This window comes from Mugil cephalus, chromosome 3 (genome assembly GCF_022458985.1).
Source record: "Mugil cephalus isolate CIBA_MC_2020 chromosome 3, CIBA_Mcephalus_1.1, whole genome shotgun sequence".
Classification (NCBI taxonomy): Eukaryota; Metazoa; Chordata; class Actinopteri; order Mugiliformes; family Mugilidae; genus Mugil; species Mugil cephalus.
This window is the reverse complement of record NC_061772.1, coordinates 24,474,689-24,496,088: the sequence shown is the minus strand read 5'-3', so window position 1 is coordinate 24,496,088 and position 21,400 is coordinate 24,474,689. Positions and strand designations below refer to the sequence as shown.

The 21,400-nt window shown below is 43.9% G+C and overlaps 1 protein-coding gene across 5 annotated transcripts in view; it reads right to left on the bottom strand.

Annotated features, from left to right (window-relative positions):
• LOC125005035 (protocadherin-9) overlaps window positions 1–19,410 on the bottom strand; it is a 204,974-nt gene extending 185,564 nt beyond the window's left edge. For 3 of the 5 annotated variants that reach the window (XM_047579959.1, XM_047579961.1, XM_047579962.1), the window contains exons 1-2: window positions 17,820–19,409; window positions 14,186–17,331 (exon numbers count right to left, since the gene is read on the bottom strand). In XM_047579959.1, coding sequence (XP_047435915.1) covers window positions 14,186–17,221 — 3,036 coding nt within the window. In that variant the 5' untranslated portion in view covers window positions 17,222–17,331; window positions 17,820–19,409. Of the gene's footprint in view, window positions 1–7,285; window positions 8,389–14,185; window positions 17,332–17,819 lie in introns of those variants that run through there. The other 2 variants (XM_047579963.1, XM_047579960.1) reach the window with 2 other exon arrangements.
• Window positions 19,411–21,400: the final 1,990 nt, after the last annotated feature.

Sequence of the window (21,400 nt, the reverse complement as noted above, 5' to 3'; positions counted from 1 at the left end):
GACCCTCAGTAATCAATAACGGCCTTCTTTGTCTGTGGGAAAGACGTGACTCCGAAGTCTTGTGTTCCTCATCACAAAGTAAACATCAAGATCAAGGCACATGTTCCTCCTCCGAGGTATTAATCAGTCCAATCTGCCCAGTGTGTGTTGCATTAAATCCCCTCCGCCCCGCTCTGGTTATGAATATCATCCCAGAGGCTGTGCTATTAATAAGTGGACACACACACTTCCTGCTGTGAAGATATGGTCCAGAACAAGGCAGCCATTGATCTCTACGGGTGAACTGCTTAGAGGCTGAGTTGAATAAGCGTTCGGGGAATAAGGTCTCATCATCACCACGACAAAACACACACACACACACACATGTACAGCATTCACGGGAGATTCCATGTGATGTATGTCCTGGGGGCATCTACAGCCCAGAGTCTGTGGCCGATGAAGGAACCTCATTGTCTGAGGCCGGACTGGTTTCTGGGACGCTGAAACGCCATACCAAGCGTGTAGAGAGGTCGCATGTCACATGACAGACGGCGCTATGGGTTTTAAAAGGTTAGAGGGGTAAGGGGTAATGGCGACAAAGGAGAGGGTTGCGGCGTGACATCCTGTCAAGTATGAGTCACCATCTGTACTGTCTCACATACTGTAACAAGGGGATGTCTGAAATTGAATTTCAAGTTTTGATTTAGAAATAAATGACACAACTTCCTCCTTCAAAAAAAAAAAGTCTACTCCAGCAACAGGGAGACTATAATGAAATATTATTTGGTTATTTAATAATAGTTCCCTTCAATGCAGCGGATGTAAACTCTAAGGCAGACAAATCAACACAGGGATATAGTTTCTGTATAAGAACTTGCATTAGAGCCTTCTTATATAATTTACAGTCTAGCCGCGGTCCTCGAAAGAGTATCCTGCTCTATATGTGGCCTGGCAAATGTTCCTCGTTGTCGGGCACTGGAACTCTGCCCACTGAATGTCACAGCTGAAAGCAGTCATAAAGCTCATACATTTAAAAAAAAAAAAAGAAAAAGTTTCTTGGAAAAGCAGTTGTGGCAGGAAATAGAAAATAAATCTGGGTGCATATATCCATTATCAGGGCACGTTATCGTCAGAGGGGAGTCTGCGGAGGGAGAGGAAAACCAGGCAGGGTCTCTATGTGCGCCGACAGATAGGGGGAAACCAATTTTCACCTCATCCCAGACACACTACTTGATTCAGGCCTCGCTAACTCTGCACGACCAGGACTAAATCATTTCATCTAAATAAGCTAGCCAAATGTTTTACACCTCTGCATATTACTGAGTGGCGATATGACGCTGGTTCACCATTCTGCGTAAAGCATCTCTTCTTTGCCTTTTTTTTTTTTTTTTTTTTGTCCGCTCCACGGGCCTGAAAAAAGATGAGCGGGACTTTCCTGAGCTGCTGCTGCTGCTGCTGCGCGAGCGAGGGCTGCGGAGATAGAAAAGTGCAAAAAAATAGGGAGGTGAGAGTATTTTAAAACCCTGCCATCTCGTATACCCTCGACGATAAAACAAAAGACAAGCCATATTTTATGTTTGTGTTAAATATTCCCATGCGCGCCACCCCTATGACAGCTTATTCTCAGGCAGATTTATCACAACCCTTATCTGCTCAACTCAACAGACAAAAGGCGAGGTGCGCGGCTAACCCTGTAGCGTGCTGATGCCTGAGGCACAAGACAAAGCATACAATCAATACAAATCTGGAGTCTATACATTGAACAGGGGCGGGTTGACACACATCCTTCCAACAGCCATACATCACAACTTCTTATCTAATTAGGTCCCTGAAGAGAGCTACATGTAATTCACTCATTGTAGTCGCTGCCAGAAAAGATGTAACGTGCTCTCCACGCTAAGTGTTGTTGCTCTTTGTTGTCGCGATGAAGGGAATCTATTAATCGTATCGTAAAGATTTAAGGAAATATATAATTAGCCTTAACACTGGCTTATCAATGTTCTTCATCCAAGTCGCTGCGGGAAATAATGTACGCTCGCTACTGTGATACACTACACAATTGTATCACTTCTAATGCTAATACCAGAGCAGCTAGAGCTTTAACCTCCTGAGCTTTTGATATGCATTTGTTAGTTTCTCCAAGGTATTTGGGATCACTAGGACCCAAGAAGCATAAAAACGAAGCATCATCTTCCAACAGGAAGTAGCAGCTTTTGATTAAAAATATGTCCTCACATGTGGACAATGGGATTATTTCCTTATTCATGTTATAAAAAAGTCACCCAAAGTGTGACCATATATAAAACTGTTTAACACCTGAGCAAAACCAGAATTACGAACGTCCTCAAACGAGTACTTGCTAATTAGCGACGTTGTAGCTCGTTGCTGGTAAAATTTGCGGGTCGTATCAAATGAAAAATGTTAATAAGCAAAAATAAATACGTTTTAGCCAAAGAAATTGATTCTTTCTTCGTCCACCGACTAGTGTATTGACCCTTTGCTACCACTAAATGACTAAAGTGTCCACTAACGAGGACAACAGGTTTAAATGAAGTAGAATAAGCTGCAATAAAACCTAAAACTTAATGTCCCCATATGAGGACGCGGGGTCTCGGGAGGTTAAAGATTTTAACCCATATTTGGTGGCTCCTGCACACATTTTAAACCGCGTCCCCGTCTCAGTTTATGACTCCTTTCACAGAGCCTTTTGATATTTATTTATCTTTAAGATGGCAGCCTGAGGGTAACTCATTTTAATAATCATGATAGGGTATGATTTCCATCAAAATCATTCAAACATCCCACCAATATATATACATATTCTATTAGTGTGATATCTATACTGTATTTGGTAAAAATCTTCCCCTTCTCCTTCTTGAGACTGATGCTTATGAGGCACTAAAGGTAGAAAACTATATCACATGTGATATTTGTACATCAAATAAGCACAAAAAAACGCAACATGCAACTTTTTCGTTTTGAAGAGCCTGTCAATAGATTCCAGTGGTCTGAAAAGGAAGTGATGTGCATGTTGACAAGTGCCTGAATCAGCACTTATGTTCTAATGGTCTAAATACATGTTTATATTTGTTTGCCACTCAAAAACAAGGCACCATATAAGGTAACTTTAGTCACAATAACACTCTAGGGTTGGATGTGAACTCACAAATATTTCACTGAGTGCTCTATAAAGGGTTAAGAGTATTTTAGAATCAATTTTTGGAAGGAAGGCTATCGCGCTCACAAAGACAATCCACAAAATCCCCACAACGTCGCATTTGTGCATTTATTTTTACATTTAATTTGCATCCTCTGAGGACCCATGTGTAGTCCTCAGAGAGCTGTATCTAAATATCATATTGATCTGCTTTAAAGGTTCAGCCGTTAAATTCCGATCCTTGGCCAAAAGATTAAAGAGAACAGAAGCATTAAGATAAATGAATTTCCCTTTTTGTGGATTTTTATAGCCTGTGACGATTCAATACCATTTTTTTTTTTTTTCAGTAATATCCTGCTCCACATTCGCACAGGTTCTCAAGTCTACACATGTACCCACAGTCTCATCCCCTGAGCAACCTCACAAGTGGAATTAAGTGCCTTCCTTAAGGGCCTGTCCAGGAATTGACCCAGTAACCTTCCAGGTCATAAGCTCACCTCCGTAACCTTTAAGCCACTCTCTGTCTTTACTTTTTGTGCGTGCAGCAGTACGCATATGTCACTCTGTCTCTGGAAACAAAAAAAACAAAAAAAACATACGCCACGGGCTCCCAGCGGTGCGACCGCTGTGCCTTCTTTCAATGAAGAGCTCACACATACATTACAGTGTACTGCCCCCGCCCCCTCGCTCCTTCCCTCCCATTCCTGCATCATCACTGCATAGCTCACTGCTGTCCTGGTGGATTCTGGGCTGTTAAGGGTGAAAATGAAAATAGTTTTTCTCTTTGTCTGCAGTCAAATACATATGGGGATTCAATCCAAGAAATGCACTCACCTTTCTTTATTTTCCCCCCAAAAGGGAAAATGTGACTGACTGGATACTGGTGAAGCAAAGATTACCCTTGAGGAAAATGTCAGTGGGACTAGACCGTACTGTCACCAGAGGGAAATATGACAGCGTGCGCATCAGCAGAAGATATACTAATAAAAATAATAATAAGAAAAAAAAGAAAAGAAAAGAAAAGAAAAAAAAGAGCCAGTCTCTTGAGCCTCCTTCAAGCGTCTGACTGATCCTGATTTTAATTCGGGGCAATGGTGTCGGGCAGATGACTAATTTAGTGAAACTTCCAGCCAACACACCGTGATCAGAAAGCATCTGTCAATACATGCAGAGATGTGAGAATGTAGCATAATGCAAGAACATTCAGGGAAGTCAGTGTGTTAGCAAACCACTAATCATTGCTCTGTATTCAGTTTTTTTAAGGGTTGATGAGTGCTTTCTTATGATTTGTCCTTGTTTTTCATTTTACCCACTTGACTCTGACTCAATAAGCCGCATGTCCCAAAAATTCCATAGGTTTTGAAACCTTTAAAGCTAAAAAAATTCAATAGTGGCGTCTCAACACCGTAAAGAGAATTCTTGACTTTAAGTTAACTTTGGCCCTGCTTGCCCACTTCACACCACGTCTTTATGTGAAGCCTTATTCTTTTTAGCGCATTAGCATTACTTTCAGTTCAATATTATTTATAAAAGTGCAGTTACAGATTTTATTCTACCATGACTTAATATTTATAGTCTGTGTAACCGTCCCAGAATTACACAGTGTAACACATAAGGTAAACTCCCAGCTGAATGTAGCACTCACTTAGCTGCTCTAAGGATCAAATATAATGAGTAAACACTCTCAAGGGGCTTTTTATGTTTGGCAAACCTTAATTATACTGTATATTTTGAATGCAGAACTTGTACCTGTGGTGGAGTTTTTTTTTTCCCCCCACTTTGTTGTCGCCGCTTCTTTTATGAAAGGATCTGATCCTCGAAGTGACTCATACGTCCGACCGCCTGCGGCTCATCAAACAATCACCTTTATTGGTTAATGCGTCGCGGTTGATCACAACGAAACAGGAGTGCTGCTTTAAAAGAGAGACGCTGCCGGGTGGAAGACCAGGAAACAGAATTAGTCTGGTTCCCATCCAAACGAGGTTAAAAAGCCACGTGACATCATCTCCGCGTGGGAAATTGTTCGAGTGGATGTTACGCCCTGTCATGTGCACTCAATTTCATGATGACAAAGTTGTATAACAGAACAAAGCGGACGCGGAGGGCCATAAATCTGCTGTGTCTGCCCATCGCGGTGGGACACACGAGCTTTCTGCGAAACATCCGCACGCATTTTAATGCATCTGGTTTGCCAGAGTGGTTCCGTTTCATTCTTTTGCAAGACTTGTTTTTTGTGAGGTTTGTTAATTGCTTTCCCTCGCTGATAAATTTACTTGTTGCCGCTGGCATATTAATTGGAGAAATGATTTGTGGAGGAAAATAGATTGAACTATTTACATTCATGTAAATACTACACATATGGAGGTCAAATCTGATGCTGTCAATAACATTGTCTGCATCTATCTATCTATCTATCTATCTATCTATATATATGTAATAGCGGAAGAAAGTGTGTCACCATTCTGCACTGAGCTCGCTTGACATTTTTAAAGGTCCATGTAATGTACAATCTTGGGCTAAATTTGGAAATCTGGCAAGAGTGTGCTGCTGGAGTGACAGAACATTTTGATAAAATGTTCAAGGATGCAACACTGTTTTTTTTTTTTTTGAAAGGACAGGCAATATGCTTATACTTTAGGTCAAAAGTCAGGTTTCAAATTCCAGTCAGTAAGTGCACACAGCTTTTTGAAAGTGACCGTATGGATGAGGTCAAACTTTAAAGCCTATATTTATTTATTTATCCTCCTTTTTTTTTTTTTTGCCCCCCCCTCCTCTCGTCCTCACTCAGATGCAGACTAAGCTCTGCTTCTGGCTTTCAAATGGAGTGGACAGATTAAGCTGAGTTAGGCCTACTTTCCATAGATGTGTTGGCGTGGCACTTTGAAATCCACACTCTCACCCGCATGCCGCCCCCCTCCCTGCCTCTTTCTACAAAACCCGAGCTAAGAGGTGACATATCTGTGCCTCTTAAACTGGAAGGTAGCCGGAGATTAGCGGATGAAAGGACAAAAAGTCAACTGTTGCAAAAAAAAAAAAAAAAAAAAACAGTGTTAAAACAGCATTTCTGTTCCTTATATTACAATAATTCACAGACACGCACAACTTGGAGCGTGTTGCTGTTAGTTCTGGTGATGCTGGCGGTGATGGTGACGATGAAGATGGAGATGAAATGGGTTGAGACGGTCCAGTTGCTAGCTTTACTTCCACGATTACTGTGGACTCAACATTGATATTCTATGTTATGATTGTTTTTGCTGTTCATTTGCGATTCTAGCCCTGCATTTATTCCTGCAAACCTGTTGTAATTAACACACACAACAATACATGCTGCTTGTAAAGGTGATAAATAATGCTGCAGGTGTTAACAGAGTATTTTCAGACTCGTTTCAACGCACAATACAAAGCTTTACAAACAGACGCGTTATAAACGCGGTAATATAAATATATGTTACTGCAAAAGTCACTTCTTCTAAGAGGTGGAGGACAAAAAGGGGAGTTTCATATTTAAAAAAAGTCTATCGTTGGGAGACGCTCACGTGAACGTCTGACCAGCGCTTTGGAGGAATTTGTGCATGGACATAAAACCCAAAACTTTTGAAACTTGTCTCGTGTGTCTTGGCTAAATACTGATCACTTCGTGACCATTTCTAATATTAGGCCAACCAGCAATGAGTCTCGGCATCAGATGTTCGACAGCAGCTGCTAACTTGATTACTCTGACACGCACACGTATTTAAGTCAGTTAGGCTAAACTCAATATATTCAGGGGGGCCGTCAAACCGCATGCACAGCATTAAGACGGGCACTGTTCGACTTTGTGCGAGAGAAAACTAAACTAGGTCTTTAAATTAACTCCTGAACGGTCGCGTTGGCTATTTATCACTGTGTGCTTTATACAAAAAAAATAAATTAATAAAATAAATAACATCACTTGAACCACAAAATCTGTTTGCTTCTTAAAATACACAGCTTGGCAATACAATCAGCTGGAGCACTTGTTCGCGAGCGAATGCTGATTAGGACTGGTGCACACATGGCGGCTGCGGCGGCGGCGGCGGCTTCGACTGAAACACATCCCAGTTTTGTGCATGACCGTCTCATCAGAGCATCACAAACAGAGAACAAACGGACGAATTGAGGACCAGGAAATGATCTCTTTCAAACATTTATTATGAAATTATAAAGGTAGTATAATAGCACTGTTCAAATGAAGCAGATATATGGAGTTGCAGCGCACTGAGGGATTTAAAGAGTTTATTTCAGATGTAATTAACGCATTACCCAGCAACTGGGAGAGAGAAAAAAAATAAAAAAAGGAAAAGGAGGAAGCAGGGTAAATAAATAAAAAAAGAAAACAGGTCCATTATTGTTTAACACAGCACATTAGGCAAGATTACCAGGAGTTCAATTTACATGAAACATCTCATATATACAAGAAAGATTTACATCGATGAGGGTTACAGAGTCTTTGTGAGCTATGGGGCCCAGTGGCACAGCTGTCAATGGCAGTCACATTTCAAGTCAAGTGAGGCTCTTTGCTTAAGGGCTTTTTTTTTTTTTTTTTTTTGGCTGGCAATGCCATTATCACGACTATTAGTCTCGACACTGGCACACGCTAGTGACAGAGCGGCGGCCTGCGTGTTTCCTGACACAACAACCCAGCGACAAGGACGCGTCTCCCTCTGGGTTTGTCACGTCAGGGATGTACAGCAGCGCCGGCGCTCTGCCCCTTGTCTCTTAACCCGCACACCCTCTTCTCTCGAATGAAAAACTGAGAGAGGGTGATAACGGGGGGAAAGTTGGGCATCATTTGCAGCCCCCCCTCCCTCCCTCCATCTGTCACAAATGATCTGAACACAAACGTGAACACACCCCCTGTGATTTAACATCACACGTAACGGCACTGACCCCCGGTTAAACATGGGTGAAAGGTTAGGGCTGGAGACGGGGAAGATAAGGAGTGGAGGGGCCAAAGTGAGGAGTGGAAAGGAAAGATGGGTCGTCGGGGTGGGAGGGGGCATTCAAACAATGAAGCAGCATCATAACTTCATCTTTTTATATATAGTTTTTTTTTTTCTTTTTTTCTCGTAGACAAGCAAGCAGTCAAGAAACATTTTCTTCCACCCTCTACTCTTTGTTTTTCAGTCCAGATGAGGTGTTGATATCTTAAGTGGTTTGAGCTGCAGTTTGTCTTTCTCTCATCGCGCGGCGGTGAAAAAGCATGAAGCTAGTACGTCAACTTGATTGATTGCCTTGGGGAGAAAAAATAAAAAGTAAAAAAAATGGGAAATGCGTTTTGAGGATTAGTGAAAACATGGACATGAATTAAGTAATGTCAGTAGCACAAAAAAAAAAAAAAAAGCCACAACGGCTTCTGTGCGCTAATTTTCGCAAAGCAAACCCCCTTCAAGATGGATCATCAATCAACTCGCTTCGAGACTTTGCTTTGAGATAGAAATGGATGGTAAATTTGAGATGAATGGGGTTGCCAGCCAAAAGTGAAGGGCAAACAACAGACCAGAAAAGAACAAAAAAAAACAAAACAACACATACATCACACACACATACTGTACAGACCTTCTGATATGAGACTGTATTCTCTCATTGCCATGTATGTATATGTTTCACAGAATTAAAAAAAAAAACAAAAAAAAAGGAAGGAGGTTTATGAAAATGTTGAAATGAAAAATTAATTAAATGTGTCCACACAAAAGAAAAATGTAATTCCTGGTAATTTGCCATCATCTGTGTTTTAGAAAGTCTGCCCTTGGCAGTTATCGACAACAAAGACAATAATAATAAGAAGAAAAATGAGCTATAAATAAATAAATATAGAAATATATTAAAAAAAAAACAAATCAGAAGCACTTCATTTTTCTTAACAGAAGAAAAATAAAAACATATAAATTAACTCCACAGTTCAGCCAGTGTACCAACAGGGAGCTTTGATTTATTTTGTTGTTTTGTAGAGACAAAACTGCATCCCCCTTGGGGCAATAATCTACTGTGATAGTACTCACACCCACTACCTTAGTATAGCCTGCAATCCATTTCATTTCCTCTTACCCACCTAGACGTAGAGGACATGACAAGTTTTTTAAAGAAATACAATGTTCTCTGTGGTAAAAAAGCCTTGCAAATCCTCCACTGATGATTTAAAGCTTTGATAGAAACTTCACTCGCAGACTTATTGGCTTACTATCCCTGGATCGCTACATTTGTTTGGAGGATCTGTTTTACTCAATAGGAAAATGCAGTAGTCGGGGTTATTCTTCTTGCATCTATGTGTAGCGTGCTTAATCTAAGGTTTGTATTTATTAACACAACCAACACACCGCGTTTGTTAAGGTCTCTTTTTTTCTTCAACCGTTAACTCGTATCCGCGGACGCACAAAGAGATTTTTACACCTTTCGAAAAAATTCCAAAACCCGCCAGCACATCACCGGTTAAAAGTATGAAGGACACGTGCAGCGTGAGAGATCACAAACTCCGTATCTTGATTAAGTGACAGCGTGGCTGGGGAGAAGGATGTATGATCACAGTAGGCAACAATCACTGGGCTCTCTCCATCTTCCTCGTACGTACCGCCAAACTTCGTGTCAGCACAACCCAGAAGATATTGCAACAGACTTTTCCCCTCAGGTGCAACATTGTCATAGTTCATTAATCTTCTCAAACTTCTCCTGCTGCCATCAGCCCCCGTACATACTACTAATCCCCTTATTAATGTGGCAAATGAACCTGCGCAAGAAGGACGACTCCCCCAAGGCTCCATAATTACAATGGTCTGTACAAACTCCTGTTTGCATAGAATGTCCATTCATTAAAAGCACTGACAAGACAACTCCAGGAATACTCTGTACGCTCTTTTTTTTTTTCTCTCCTCTCCTTCCCCTCACTGGTCTTCCTCATATCCTAGACTTTAAACGGAATACTCCATCTACTTAATAGCCTGCACGTTGTTTGTGACTGATACTGTAACATAAATCTATATCCAACGCAGTGGTCAAAACAAGACGGAAAATGATCCATGATTCAGATCTAAACAGAATGGATTGGTTTGATTAAGCCAGCCCATATACATGTGTTGCCATTTGTTTTTTATGTGCTAAACCTACGTAGAAATTGCACAAAGGGGAGCTGTTACGTGTCCCCAGAGCGAAGGCTTGATTTATACCGCTGAAGAGCTCCAGAGTTAACTGTAGGTACACACTTTCTTTCGGCATCTAGGCTCTAATAGGCCACACGTAATAATTGTGTAATTGCGCAGCTTTCCCGTGTAATGTATGTAACCATAACAATGAGACGAGAATGGGGGGAACTACCTGCAGCGTGCTCGCTAGGTCAACATGTTTGAAGAAACACAATGTTTTATGTTTTCGCACCATCACCATGAGGTTTGTTTAAGGTTAACGGTCAAGAGAGGCAGAGAAAAACCCGCAATATGTCTCACACTGTGACGACTTTCAAAGGCCCCGTCTGTAAAACTAGCATGTTCACAACACGAGCCCTGGGATGTGGTGTACAGTACGCAGTTAATGCGTAGCCAACAGGCTCCTACTATGTTAGTGGGTCCACGTCTAAGACTGCTGACAGGATCAGAATAAGACTGACGGTAATGATTATACTCGCTTTCTTAGATGCTTCTGTTGCCTTGTGAAACTAGGACAGCGTTTTCATGCCCCCCCCCCTCTTCTCCTTAGTGTTGTTTACACTAATGTAGGTCCCTTGAGGGTAAATAATAAGTGAGAAAAAAGGAACGAAAAGGAAGGAATGGATTGCTCTTACTGCTGATAGTAAAGTTTGAGGTCTCTATAAAGCCGATTCAGTTCTGCGTTGCTGCTGTAGATGTGTGCTATTTCCACCCTCTGTTCTCTGAGACTCTGCCTACTTGATTATCGGTTTCCGTATTCATTGATGATGCACAGAAGTGACTCTCGAAAATAAAATAAAAAAAAAAATTAAAAAAAGGAGGAAAGCGTCTTCTCGACTCGCCGAGAGAAGGTCAGCTTTAAAAGCCATTTCCCCCCCAGCTTAGCATGCACGCTCTCTTCTCATTTCGCTTGAACATTCTCTTTCACTTAATTACTTACTTCAGGTCAACTTCAGGCAACAGCGGGTGATTGGTTTGTTACTCATAAGGCCTCACAGTAAATGCTACGTTTCGTCATTCTGCCACGTACCTTTGGGATGCTTCACATAATGCAACAATTCAGCACCCTGCCGTCTCCGATATTGTACATCAAATCACATTTTACCACCCAAAACTGGTAATAACTTTAAATGATATTGACTTTATTATCTGTGTGTGTATATATATATATATATGGATAATAAATCTTTTAATAATGCTTTTCTTAGCTTTTTTTCCGAAGCTCTTCAACTCTGCAGGGAATGTGATATGATAATAATCCGATGATATTACCTTTTGGAAATACTGTCTCTTTAAAGATTCACTTGAAGGTAATTGGTTCGGTTTTTTGTCTTTTGCTTTTAAATAACAGTTAATCTCGACCTGTTTTTTTATTAAAGTTCAACGTGCAGCCAGAAATCCAAAGGGAATAAAACAGCATCTGCTTATCAATGCTTGTGAGATGGAGATGGCGTGCGCGTGTCAATACAAATGGCCGCACTGTGCAAAACAATCAAAGTATGGATGGAGCGGTGACAGTGATAACATACCCTGCTTTATCCGGTAAGGCATGTCAGTGCAGTCTAATCATTTTACCACAATCAATAACTGCCGTTTAAGCTTGAGTCTGAGCTGGAATCTGTTTTATTTTGGAGTAATTATGACTGAGAACTGAGTGGATGGGCCTTAAGAGTCCTCATTACAAATCTCCTAAGACGGATATTAGCTAATAGTGGAAAGGTAGAGAGTTACTTTTGATTTTAATAATAAAGAAATGCAGGTAAATCAGTGTCGCATTCATGTCAGGAGGCAGGAGGTGTTGCTGATGAAAAGAACATCTTAGTTAGTTTTTTGTTTTTTTTTACACACTTTGTAATATTGTTTTATCATTAGCATAATTAGCACGCACGCGAATGCTTTGGCACAATAATAAGACGTGACAGTCATGAGCCGGGTTTCATGTTTCGGCGTTAAATATAGGAGACGGTGGCTAGATTAGCAACAGGAGTTAAGTGTAAAAACGGGAAGCGGAACCGCAACCCCTGCAAGGGTTTAGACGGTCTAGACGGGAGAAATATTAATCAAACTGCACGGAAACACTTCAGAGGAACATACGCGTCTGCAACGGCGCGTTATTTACACTATCAGTGGCTCCGTATAGAACACACCGGCTCTGTTTGTGCGCTTCTTTGAGTCATTTGTCAGAATTATTGATTCCAATAAATCTTGTGTGGAATTGTGGGATGACTGAGCAAATCAATGGAGTTGTGCTTACAGTACAGTGTCATATCTCATGTGTCCTCCTCTGGGGTCGAATGCCCCCCCCCCATCCCTCCCATTTTTTCTTCCCCCACCCCTCCCTGCCACCACCCCACCCGACAACACCCGCCACCGTCACCCATTTCATCGCCTCGCCTGGTCTCTCTCTCACACGTCTCCACACACACACACACGAGCACACACACACACACACACACCAGAGGCGCCTGGCAAATGACGCCACGCTGAATGCCTCTTTTGACTGCTACCTCTCACACAGAAACACATTAAATGCAACCCCAGATGCAGTGACCCGGAGGTATGCATCGACAGGAGTCGCACAGTGTCACCCCTGTAATTCCACTCTCTCTTCCGGATAGATCTTATCACTCACATCTCTAACTGCCATTATCAATCTTCCCCGTGCAGCCTCTGCATCATTAGGCGAGAGTATTTCATTAAGAACACTAACATAGGTTTCGCTCCTTTCTTCTCCTCCCTTGCATTTATAAGTCCACTGCAGGTTGGCGTAGCGCCAGGCTGTGCCAGGCAGCGCAACACTGCCACCTAAAGGTTCAGTACCACCACCCGTCAAGAAGCCTGACCCACTGACAACAGTCTCCCTTTCTCCCTCCGCACTCCATCCCTCCCCTCCTGTTCCGCCGCTGCCTGTATTTGTCCACGTGTGTTCTATTAGATTAGAACTGTGTGTTGTGTAGTGGTGCTTTATTAGCAGAAAAATTAATAAGGCTTTGATAAAAAGCAGCATGGATTACGTTGAAATTTGAGGCTCATTATTGGCTAATCCTTTTTGAATTGGATGTGTATCAAGTTCCAGACAAGCTTCACTCCGTTCGCGACTGTGCTTCGAGAGGAGGCATTTAATTCGAGCTTAGATGATGTGGCAAAGCCCACAGTGACATTCACAATATCACCGCGGCGGACTAATTGTTGACTGAGGTTATTGCTGCAGGTGTTGAAAAAGGTTGCACAAGTCTTTTGTGATATCACAATACACACCAAAAAAAACAAAGAAAACAAACGGAAAAAATAAATTAAACATGAATAGACTCGAGAGTTTTATGAGGGGAGAGGTGAAAAGTCAGCTATTTTTCCTTTCTTTCTTTTTTTTTTCGGGGGGAGAAATGTGTGCAGCTATGATGGAGACGGTTAATCTGAGTAGATAGGCAAGAAAAAAATGTTTCTTTCACAAAGAACATTGAGTCACAGTTAATGTTATGTTGGTACATTTGTCTTTTTTGTCTTTTTCTTTTTTTTTTTTTTTTTTTTACCAGTGACCTAACCTGGGTGCTGAAGAAACAAAATAAGGCAAGGCAATCACTCACCCACTTGCATTTTGTTAAATATGGATTAAATATAGAGTAATGACAAAACATTGGTCTATAATTATTACCCCCAAATTAGGCATTTAATCAACTCCATTTTAATTAGCTGTTGTTCAAGTTACTTTTTCCTCTTTTCTTCTCAGTTTAAAGTTGAGAAACAGTGGAAGTTGCTGAAGCAGTATGTCTCCTGCACTGTTTTCTGTTACTTCACAGTACCTTAGAGTGAGTCCCTAATCTAGACTGGCACTTTAGCACTGTGGAACAGGGCAGTTATAGGCAGTACTTATAGACCAGTAAAAGTGCTCTTTTACCTGCTGTCTGGTGTGCATGGGCCCCTTCGTCTTGAACCCTCCTTGGGAGCTGCACTCTGAGGCACTGAAGTGGTCAGAGCTCGTTGAGGATCTCTTGGAAAGGGTGTCACAGCCCCCAACAAATGTGTTATCCAAAGGGAGCTCCTGAATCACGTGATGCTTCTTCACCGAGACCGGCGTGTCGGCCTTGAGGTGGAAGGCTGACTGCGGCGAGGCGGACTTGTAGTGCCGGGCCAGGTCTGGGCTGCTCGGTTTGAAGGTTGTGGTAGGTGTGGCATTCCAATCAAAGCGTCCAATCCCTTGCTCGTCCAGCTCGGTGGGCAGACTGATGGTTCCGTTGATTGGCTCGTGGGCAGGGTCGTCAGATTTGTTCCCCTCGATGGTGACAAAGTTGAGCAAGGAGCTTTTGGGGGACTTCCTTTTCTTGCGCTTTTTCTTCTTGTTCTGCTTGTTTTCCGTGTTGGGCGACATCCACTCGGCCCCCTGTTTTTTCCTCTGTGCCGCCTTGAACCTGGATGCATGGCGGCAGCGCAGCAGCACAGTGACAAAGATGACAATAATCACCACTAAGGCGCCAGTGACGAAGGCTATCATTATGGTTAAATAGTCCCCACTCTGATAAGTTTCGCTGCTTTCACCAATGTTTCGGTCAATTGGGGTCTCCATGGTGCGTCGGATGAGATCATAGATGAGCGTCGAGTTCCCCACGGTGTCATTGACGTAAAGGAATACCAGCACCAGAGTATGGAGAGATTTGGGATAGCCCAGATCACTGATATTGACCACTAATCTATGTAAGCCTATGTCAGTCACTACAGGCTTTTCCTCCAGGGTAATATTCCCCGTGACGGGATCAATCCTGAACAGACCCTTGTTGTTCCCACTCACTATGGTGTATTTGAGTTCTGCATTCATCCCCGTATCCCCATCAACAGCGAACACTTCTGCCACCACAGATCCTGGGATGGAGGAGAGGGGGACGAGCTTGAAGGACGTGTTGGAGGGGGGGTAGATGACGATGGGGGTGTTGTCGTTCACGTCGATGACATTGATGGTCACCTTGGCGGCTGAGGAGCACGGAGGCCTGCCGCTGTCCACAGCCCTAACGTCAAACGTGTAGGAGCTCTGCTGCTCCCTGTCGAATGACACGTTAGATTTGATCACACCGGAGTAAGGATCCAGTATAAAGTTCTCATTGTCATTCAGTATAGAAAGAGAAACAGCGGCATTCTCTCCAGCATCAGAATCTGTCACAGTTATCACTCCCACGGTGCTGTATTTAGGAAGATTCTCAGACACAAAGAACTGGAAGTGATTATGTGTGAACTTGGGGTTGTTGTCATTTTCGTCCAGCACCGTTACAATAACGGCTGCCTGTGTTTGCAGAGGAGGCGTGCCGTTATCTCTCGCCGTTACCGTGAACAGGAATCTGTCTTGATCCTCCCGGTCAAACACCCTGGATGCAGTCAGGACCCCCGTTTTGCGGTCCAGATCGAAAAAGGATGCATTAGGTCCCAGCTGATACACTATCTCCGCATTTTTCCCGCTGTCCTCGTCTGTGGCGCTGAGAGTAGTGAGGAACAGGTCGCGTTTGTTGTTCTCCATAACAGCCAGCTCAATGACCGGCTGTGTAAAAATAGGAGGGTTGTCGTTTTCGTCCTCCAGCCTCACTCGTACCAAGGCGGTCTGATTCAAGCTCGGCTTTCCAGAGTCAGAAGCGACAATCTTAAAGTTGTACTCCTTTGTCCCCTCGTAGTCAAGCAGGGCAGATGTCTCTAGCAGATACTGGTTGTCGTACACGGCTTTGAGATGGAAGGGCACATCCTTCTCTATGAAACAAATGACCTTGCCATTGATGTCAGTGTCTTTGTCTGACACCGTGATGAGAGCTATCTTGGTATTGATGGGATCCTTCTCTGAGAGGAAAACAGTCCCATTAATGGGGCTGATTATGTATCTCAGGTCTATATTAGGTGGATTGTCATTAACATCAGTCACATTTATGGTAACAGTAGCTCTGGCTGAACTCGAGCTGCCATCACTGGCTAAAACAGAGAGCTTATGAATGGCAGTCTCCTCCCGGTCCAGAGGTCTCTGCACAGTAATTAGGCCAGATGTTGTATTTAATGCAAACAGCCTTTTTGTAGCAGGAGGCACCTGAGTCCCAAATACATAATGTATCTCTGCGTTGGCCCCTATGTCTGCGTCTGTGGCCTGGAGCTGCACAACAGACGTGCCAATAGGGGAATTCTCCGGTATGTGCACTTCTATCTGACTCTCTTTAAACACTGGTTTGTTATCATTGACGTCTGTTACAGTAACCTGGAGAATGGCAGTGCTGGATTTCTGCGGACTGCCACCGTCCTCCACTTTAATCTTCATCACATACGTATCCTTCTGCTCTCTGTCCAGATTCTGCTGCACAATGAGCTGAGGCCACTTCTCCCCCTCAGGCGTTTCTACGATGTCTAAGCCGAACGCACTCTGCCCGTTGATCAGCTCGTATTTGTGGACACTGTTGGGGCCAGTGTCCGGGTCAGTGGCGGACGGAATAGCAAAACGGCTGTTAATGAGCGTGTTCTCCGGGATGGAGATGTTGATCACAGGGGACGGAAACATGGGGGCATTATCATTCGTGTCCCTGACGATTATTTTGATCTTAATCAGCCTGAAATAATCATTAGGCAGGATGACCACCTCGATTTCAAAGGAGCACTCGCTGTCCTCAAACGAGGGGCCGGGGCACAACTTCTCCCTGTCGATTCGGTTTGATGTCGTGAATATCTCCCCAGTGCTGCTCAGAACGCGGACCAGTGGGTTATCTCCTGCTTTAGATACGAGCCGGTACACAAGATTAGCACTTGCTCCAGTGGCAGCATTAGTGTGGGAAATGTTTAGGTCCTTTGGTATGTTTCCAATAAGCATATTTTCCTGCAGCTCCTCTCTGATGGGGTAGATGAGCTCCTGGGCTATCGAAGGGTCTAGCCATATGCAGGCAAGTAGGGCGCCCAACAGGTAATAGTCTTTTAGATCCATGACAGTGTTAGTTTGTTTCCAGCCTTCGAGAACTCAAAAGGTTTCTGTCTACGCAAACCTTGTTAGAGGCAGTGGCTCCTTGCATGTGGCGAATCTTCCACGAGCAAAACCTAGGAATACAGGACAAGAGTTTCCCTTCAGTGAAGTAACATGCACATTGATTGAATTTAGTTAACAAGCACCCCCTCCCCTCCCCCACCTCACCACCACCACTTCACAGTCAGCTCTCCTTTAAATTACTTAGATGATTCAATATTATGCCTCTCCATCCACAGCTAATTCAGACATTCAAGGAAAATCAACAAATGCACTGCTGCAACCATTTAGGCAGCCATCCATGTCCGTTGCCTCTCACCCCCCCTCCTTTTCTAAATCCTCCACATTTTCTGGTCGGTAAGAATTTCCACCCCCGTGGCCACAAAACTTCACAACACATTACTTGTTAATTTTACACTTAAATTGCCTAAAAATCAAAGGGCTTACGATGTGCGTGGGCTCCCTGAACGAATGAATGCGCATGAATGGATCCTATAAAGTGAGCTCGGTTCAGATTTTGAATTGTTAGTGAGCAGCTGAGACCTATTCTGATGTTACATACCCAAATCCGTTGCAGCGCAGGAGGGGAAAAAAAACTGGAGTGTGTCAGCTCATAGTCTTCTCATCCAGTGTGCCGTGCGAGTTTATTCGCGTAAAGATATCCTTTCCTCCGTCTGATCTGCCTTTGGGTCCGGAAAAGAGGTGGCGGTGGTGGTAGAGGTGGTGGAATGGGGGGTAAAAAAATAATCGCCCCGCGGGAGGTATCGGACTCAAAAACAGGTTTTGGGTGAAAATCAGCTGATCGCGAACAAACTGGGGTAAATTAGAAGCTGCAAATGTCGCAGGTCCTTTCCACCCATTTAACTTCGGGAGCGGACGGGATCTTGTTGTGCGACCTGGCGGTGATTTGCGGTGATCAGCGTCACTCTCCGGCAGACGCAGCAAGGTGGTCAGTGGCTTGTGGTGTCTTCCATTTAGAACGCGTCCCAAAATCAGTGCTCATCTCCCCGTACACATCCCGACAAAAACCGGCATCTTTTCTTTTCCCTCTCTGTCTCTCCTCCTCTCTTTTCCCCCCTCTCTTCTACCTGTGAAGGTGAAGGCGAGGTGAACGAAAGAAGAGACTCGCGTGTCCCGTCATGTTTCAAGTTCACGGAGCTCCATCAATAATCAGCAGGCACAAGGTTAAAAAAAAAAAAAAAAAAAAAAAAAAAAGATCATGAAGACGTTTATGTGGTGGCGGTGCAGGGGTGGGGGGGAAGAGGTGTGCAATCTCAAGAGTCGATCCCCACTAAGAGATGCCAACCCAGATACACGGGCTGTTGAGTGTGACAGCGATGCGCAGCGTGCATGTGCCGTTTATCCTTGCACTCTCACTCCCAGAGCAGAATATCTTGCACTAACTCTGTGTAAACCCATAGGAGGGGTTGGTGAAGTACACCACACCGACGCCTCGCCGCCACCCACCCGCCCCGCCGACCCTCGTCATTGGACGCCGCCCCTCTCTCTCAGTGGCGTCGGCAGCCCGAGCGGCGACTGGATTGGCCCGAAGTCACGTCACTTAGCGCGAACCGGAGGGCTGTCCGCGGAGAGATGCTGCCGCCGCCGCTGCTGCTGCTCCGCGAAGATGCTGCAGGCTGCAGAGACGCTTAACCAAAAACCCCGAGGCTGGAGGGGGGCGATGATGATGACGATGATGATGATGATGAAGCTGGCAGTGCCGCTGATGATTATGTAGAGAAGGGGTTGGAGAAAAAAAAAAGAGAGAGAGTGGATGTCCTCTAGCTTTTTGCACTGTGTGACACTATATAGGCAGGCAGATAACACTCATTGGCTCTAAAGGGACGCATCAAAACGAGCCAACCTGTTAGGTTGTTGTCAGGTAGGGTACAATCACCGGGGTGGACATACATTTAAAAAAAAAAAAAAAAGCCACAACATATATTATTATTGCTCTATAACTCGTTGATATTGGGACCCGCGTACACAATACAACCCTTGTGTGGGAGTCACTCATAATTGCACTCCAGACAGAGAATCCGTTGTCTAAGCGTGTTTTGCACGGGGTGCATATTCACGCTCTGTCCACCACACTTTGCACCCTGCAGCCAGTCGTCAGCATTTGTCCGGAAGAAATAACCTTGACAGTTATCCCTAGTCATCAGCTATACGGCAGCGTGTGGCTCGAGCTCCGTGCGCAATAGGGGTGAATCGAGCTACTGTTTAAGTTTACTGCCACGTGTTGGACCCGTGGTGATCTGAGGAGAGTGTGCAGCGACTCTGGAATCGCAATCACAAAAGCAAATGATCTGACTTGACAAGTTTCAGAGCAACAAGAGGAGGCTGATCTGTGCCGAGTTAGCTCCAGAGTGACGCGTCCGAAGTGACACGAGGTAGACGGAAAAGAGTAGGTTTGGTGATATTTAAATATCAGAGCCAGGCGTAAAGATCCAGCTATAGCCTAATACCTACTGCCATCCAATCATTACTTAATTTCAATGCAGCAGATAACCCCCAATTTTGAGCCACGGCTCTCTGCCTGTGCTGCAGCTGAGAGGCAAGCTGTTGAGCTCAAAGGCAGAGGAGCCTGTCACGGTGAACACTGCCATCTTGAGGTGGACCATCACAAATGCCCGAGCCTCGCTCTGAGCTTCACATCTTCACAAAACCAATCTCACGTTTCTGAACCGAGGCTTCGATTTCTGCTCTTCAGCCACCGCCGCGCAATAGATGACACGGGTGACTCAGTGAGAGCCGACGTGTGAGTGAAGAGACAACAGAAAGCGAGAAAAAAAAAAAAAGAAAAAAGCCCAGGTGTTGGCAAACGATGATGGAACTGATGCAAAGGACACCGAAGCCACACTGTTGAGGTGAGAACTAGGCTGCAAATGTCTCCTGAGAGGCTGGCTTATTGCCTGGTCAGCAGTCCATGAGCACAACCAACCTGGTGGCCTGACCTTTCTGCCTCTGGAACCAGCCATTAGTGTCCTTAGCTGGGCGAGAGTAGCTAAAGCAGTGATCTGTCACTTCAGTTTAAAGTCTGACACCCTGATGTAGAGGAAAAAGTGACAACATAACTGTCTGCAGTGCTGAAACACTTTCTTTGCTCTGCTGGCCGGCTGGAGTCATTAGGAACTCATCGCCTGCTTCTACTCTCTCACTGGGAGTGTGCGTACGTGTGTCTTGGGTTTTTCTGGAGATCAAGAAATATGCTTTGATTCAGTAGAAATTTCCCAAATTGCCATGCCTCTAAGGAGTTTGTGTTTGTTAGCACGGAGACGATTGCACGGTAATTGGAAGTGCTGGACAGAAAATATACAGTCAAAGCCAGAAATGCCCACATTTTGTTGTTTTGTGATAGTTGGTATTGATCACGCGACTCAATCAGTAATCCTCGCAAATAATGGTTCGGTAAAGTTTTATTTATTTGGCCTCTACAGATGAGTTGAGCGTCACATGACGGGGCTGAAATCAACAGCTCGCCAATCCTAAATTTACCCCGAATCTTGTGCTTGTTATCTTCTCATTTAGTCTGTTTTGAACTCACTGCAGCTAATGTTTCTGCCAGTCAAGTTACAGACAAGCGATGAATAATGTAGTATGCTAATATTTTCTCTAAGTCTTGCGCTGTACCTCCTACAATCTCACGCCGAGGAGGAGGGGGAGGGAGCCTAAGGGAAGTGTCCAACCTAAGGCCTTGCGGTTCCCTGTGCACCAGGTGCAGTCAATCACGCCGCTCACCTTGGTTTGATTCTCACGCTGACTTATTGACATGTTTGTGCTGTTGAATTGGCTTCATGAGTAATACAGGGGACAAATATGTTTATCTTTCATGTCCATTAAAGTACAAGGTCAAACAGGTAATTTCGGTATTTTCTCCCCAAAACAAGGTCTGAGGAGCTCAAGTTGCGAAATGTAAACAGTCGCTGTTGTGAGTTGTGTGTTGGTGGAGAGAAGCGGGACGCAGAAGACATGGATGATGCCTAAAATCACAGCGGAAGGACCCTATTAATTCATTTGAAACTTTTATGCTAAATATGCATTTTTGTCCATGCAAACATTGGAATTTGGGGTGAACTTTACATATCATTATGGGTTTATAAAAACACTCCCAATAAGAAAAAAACAAACAAAGAATTAGTG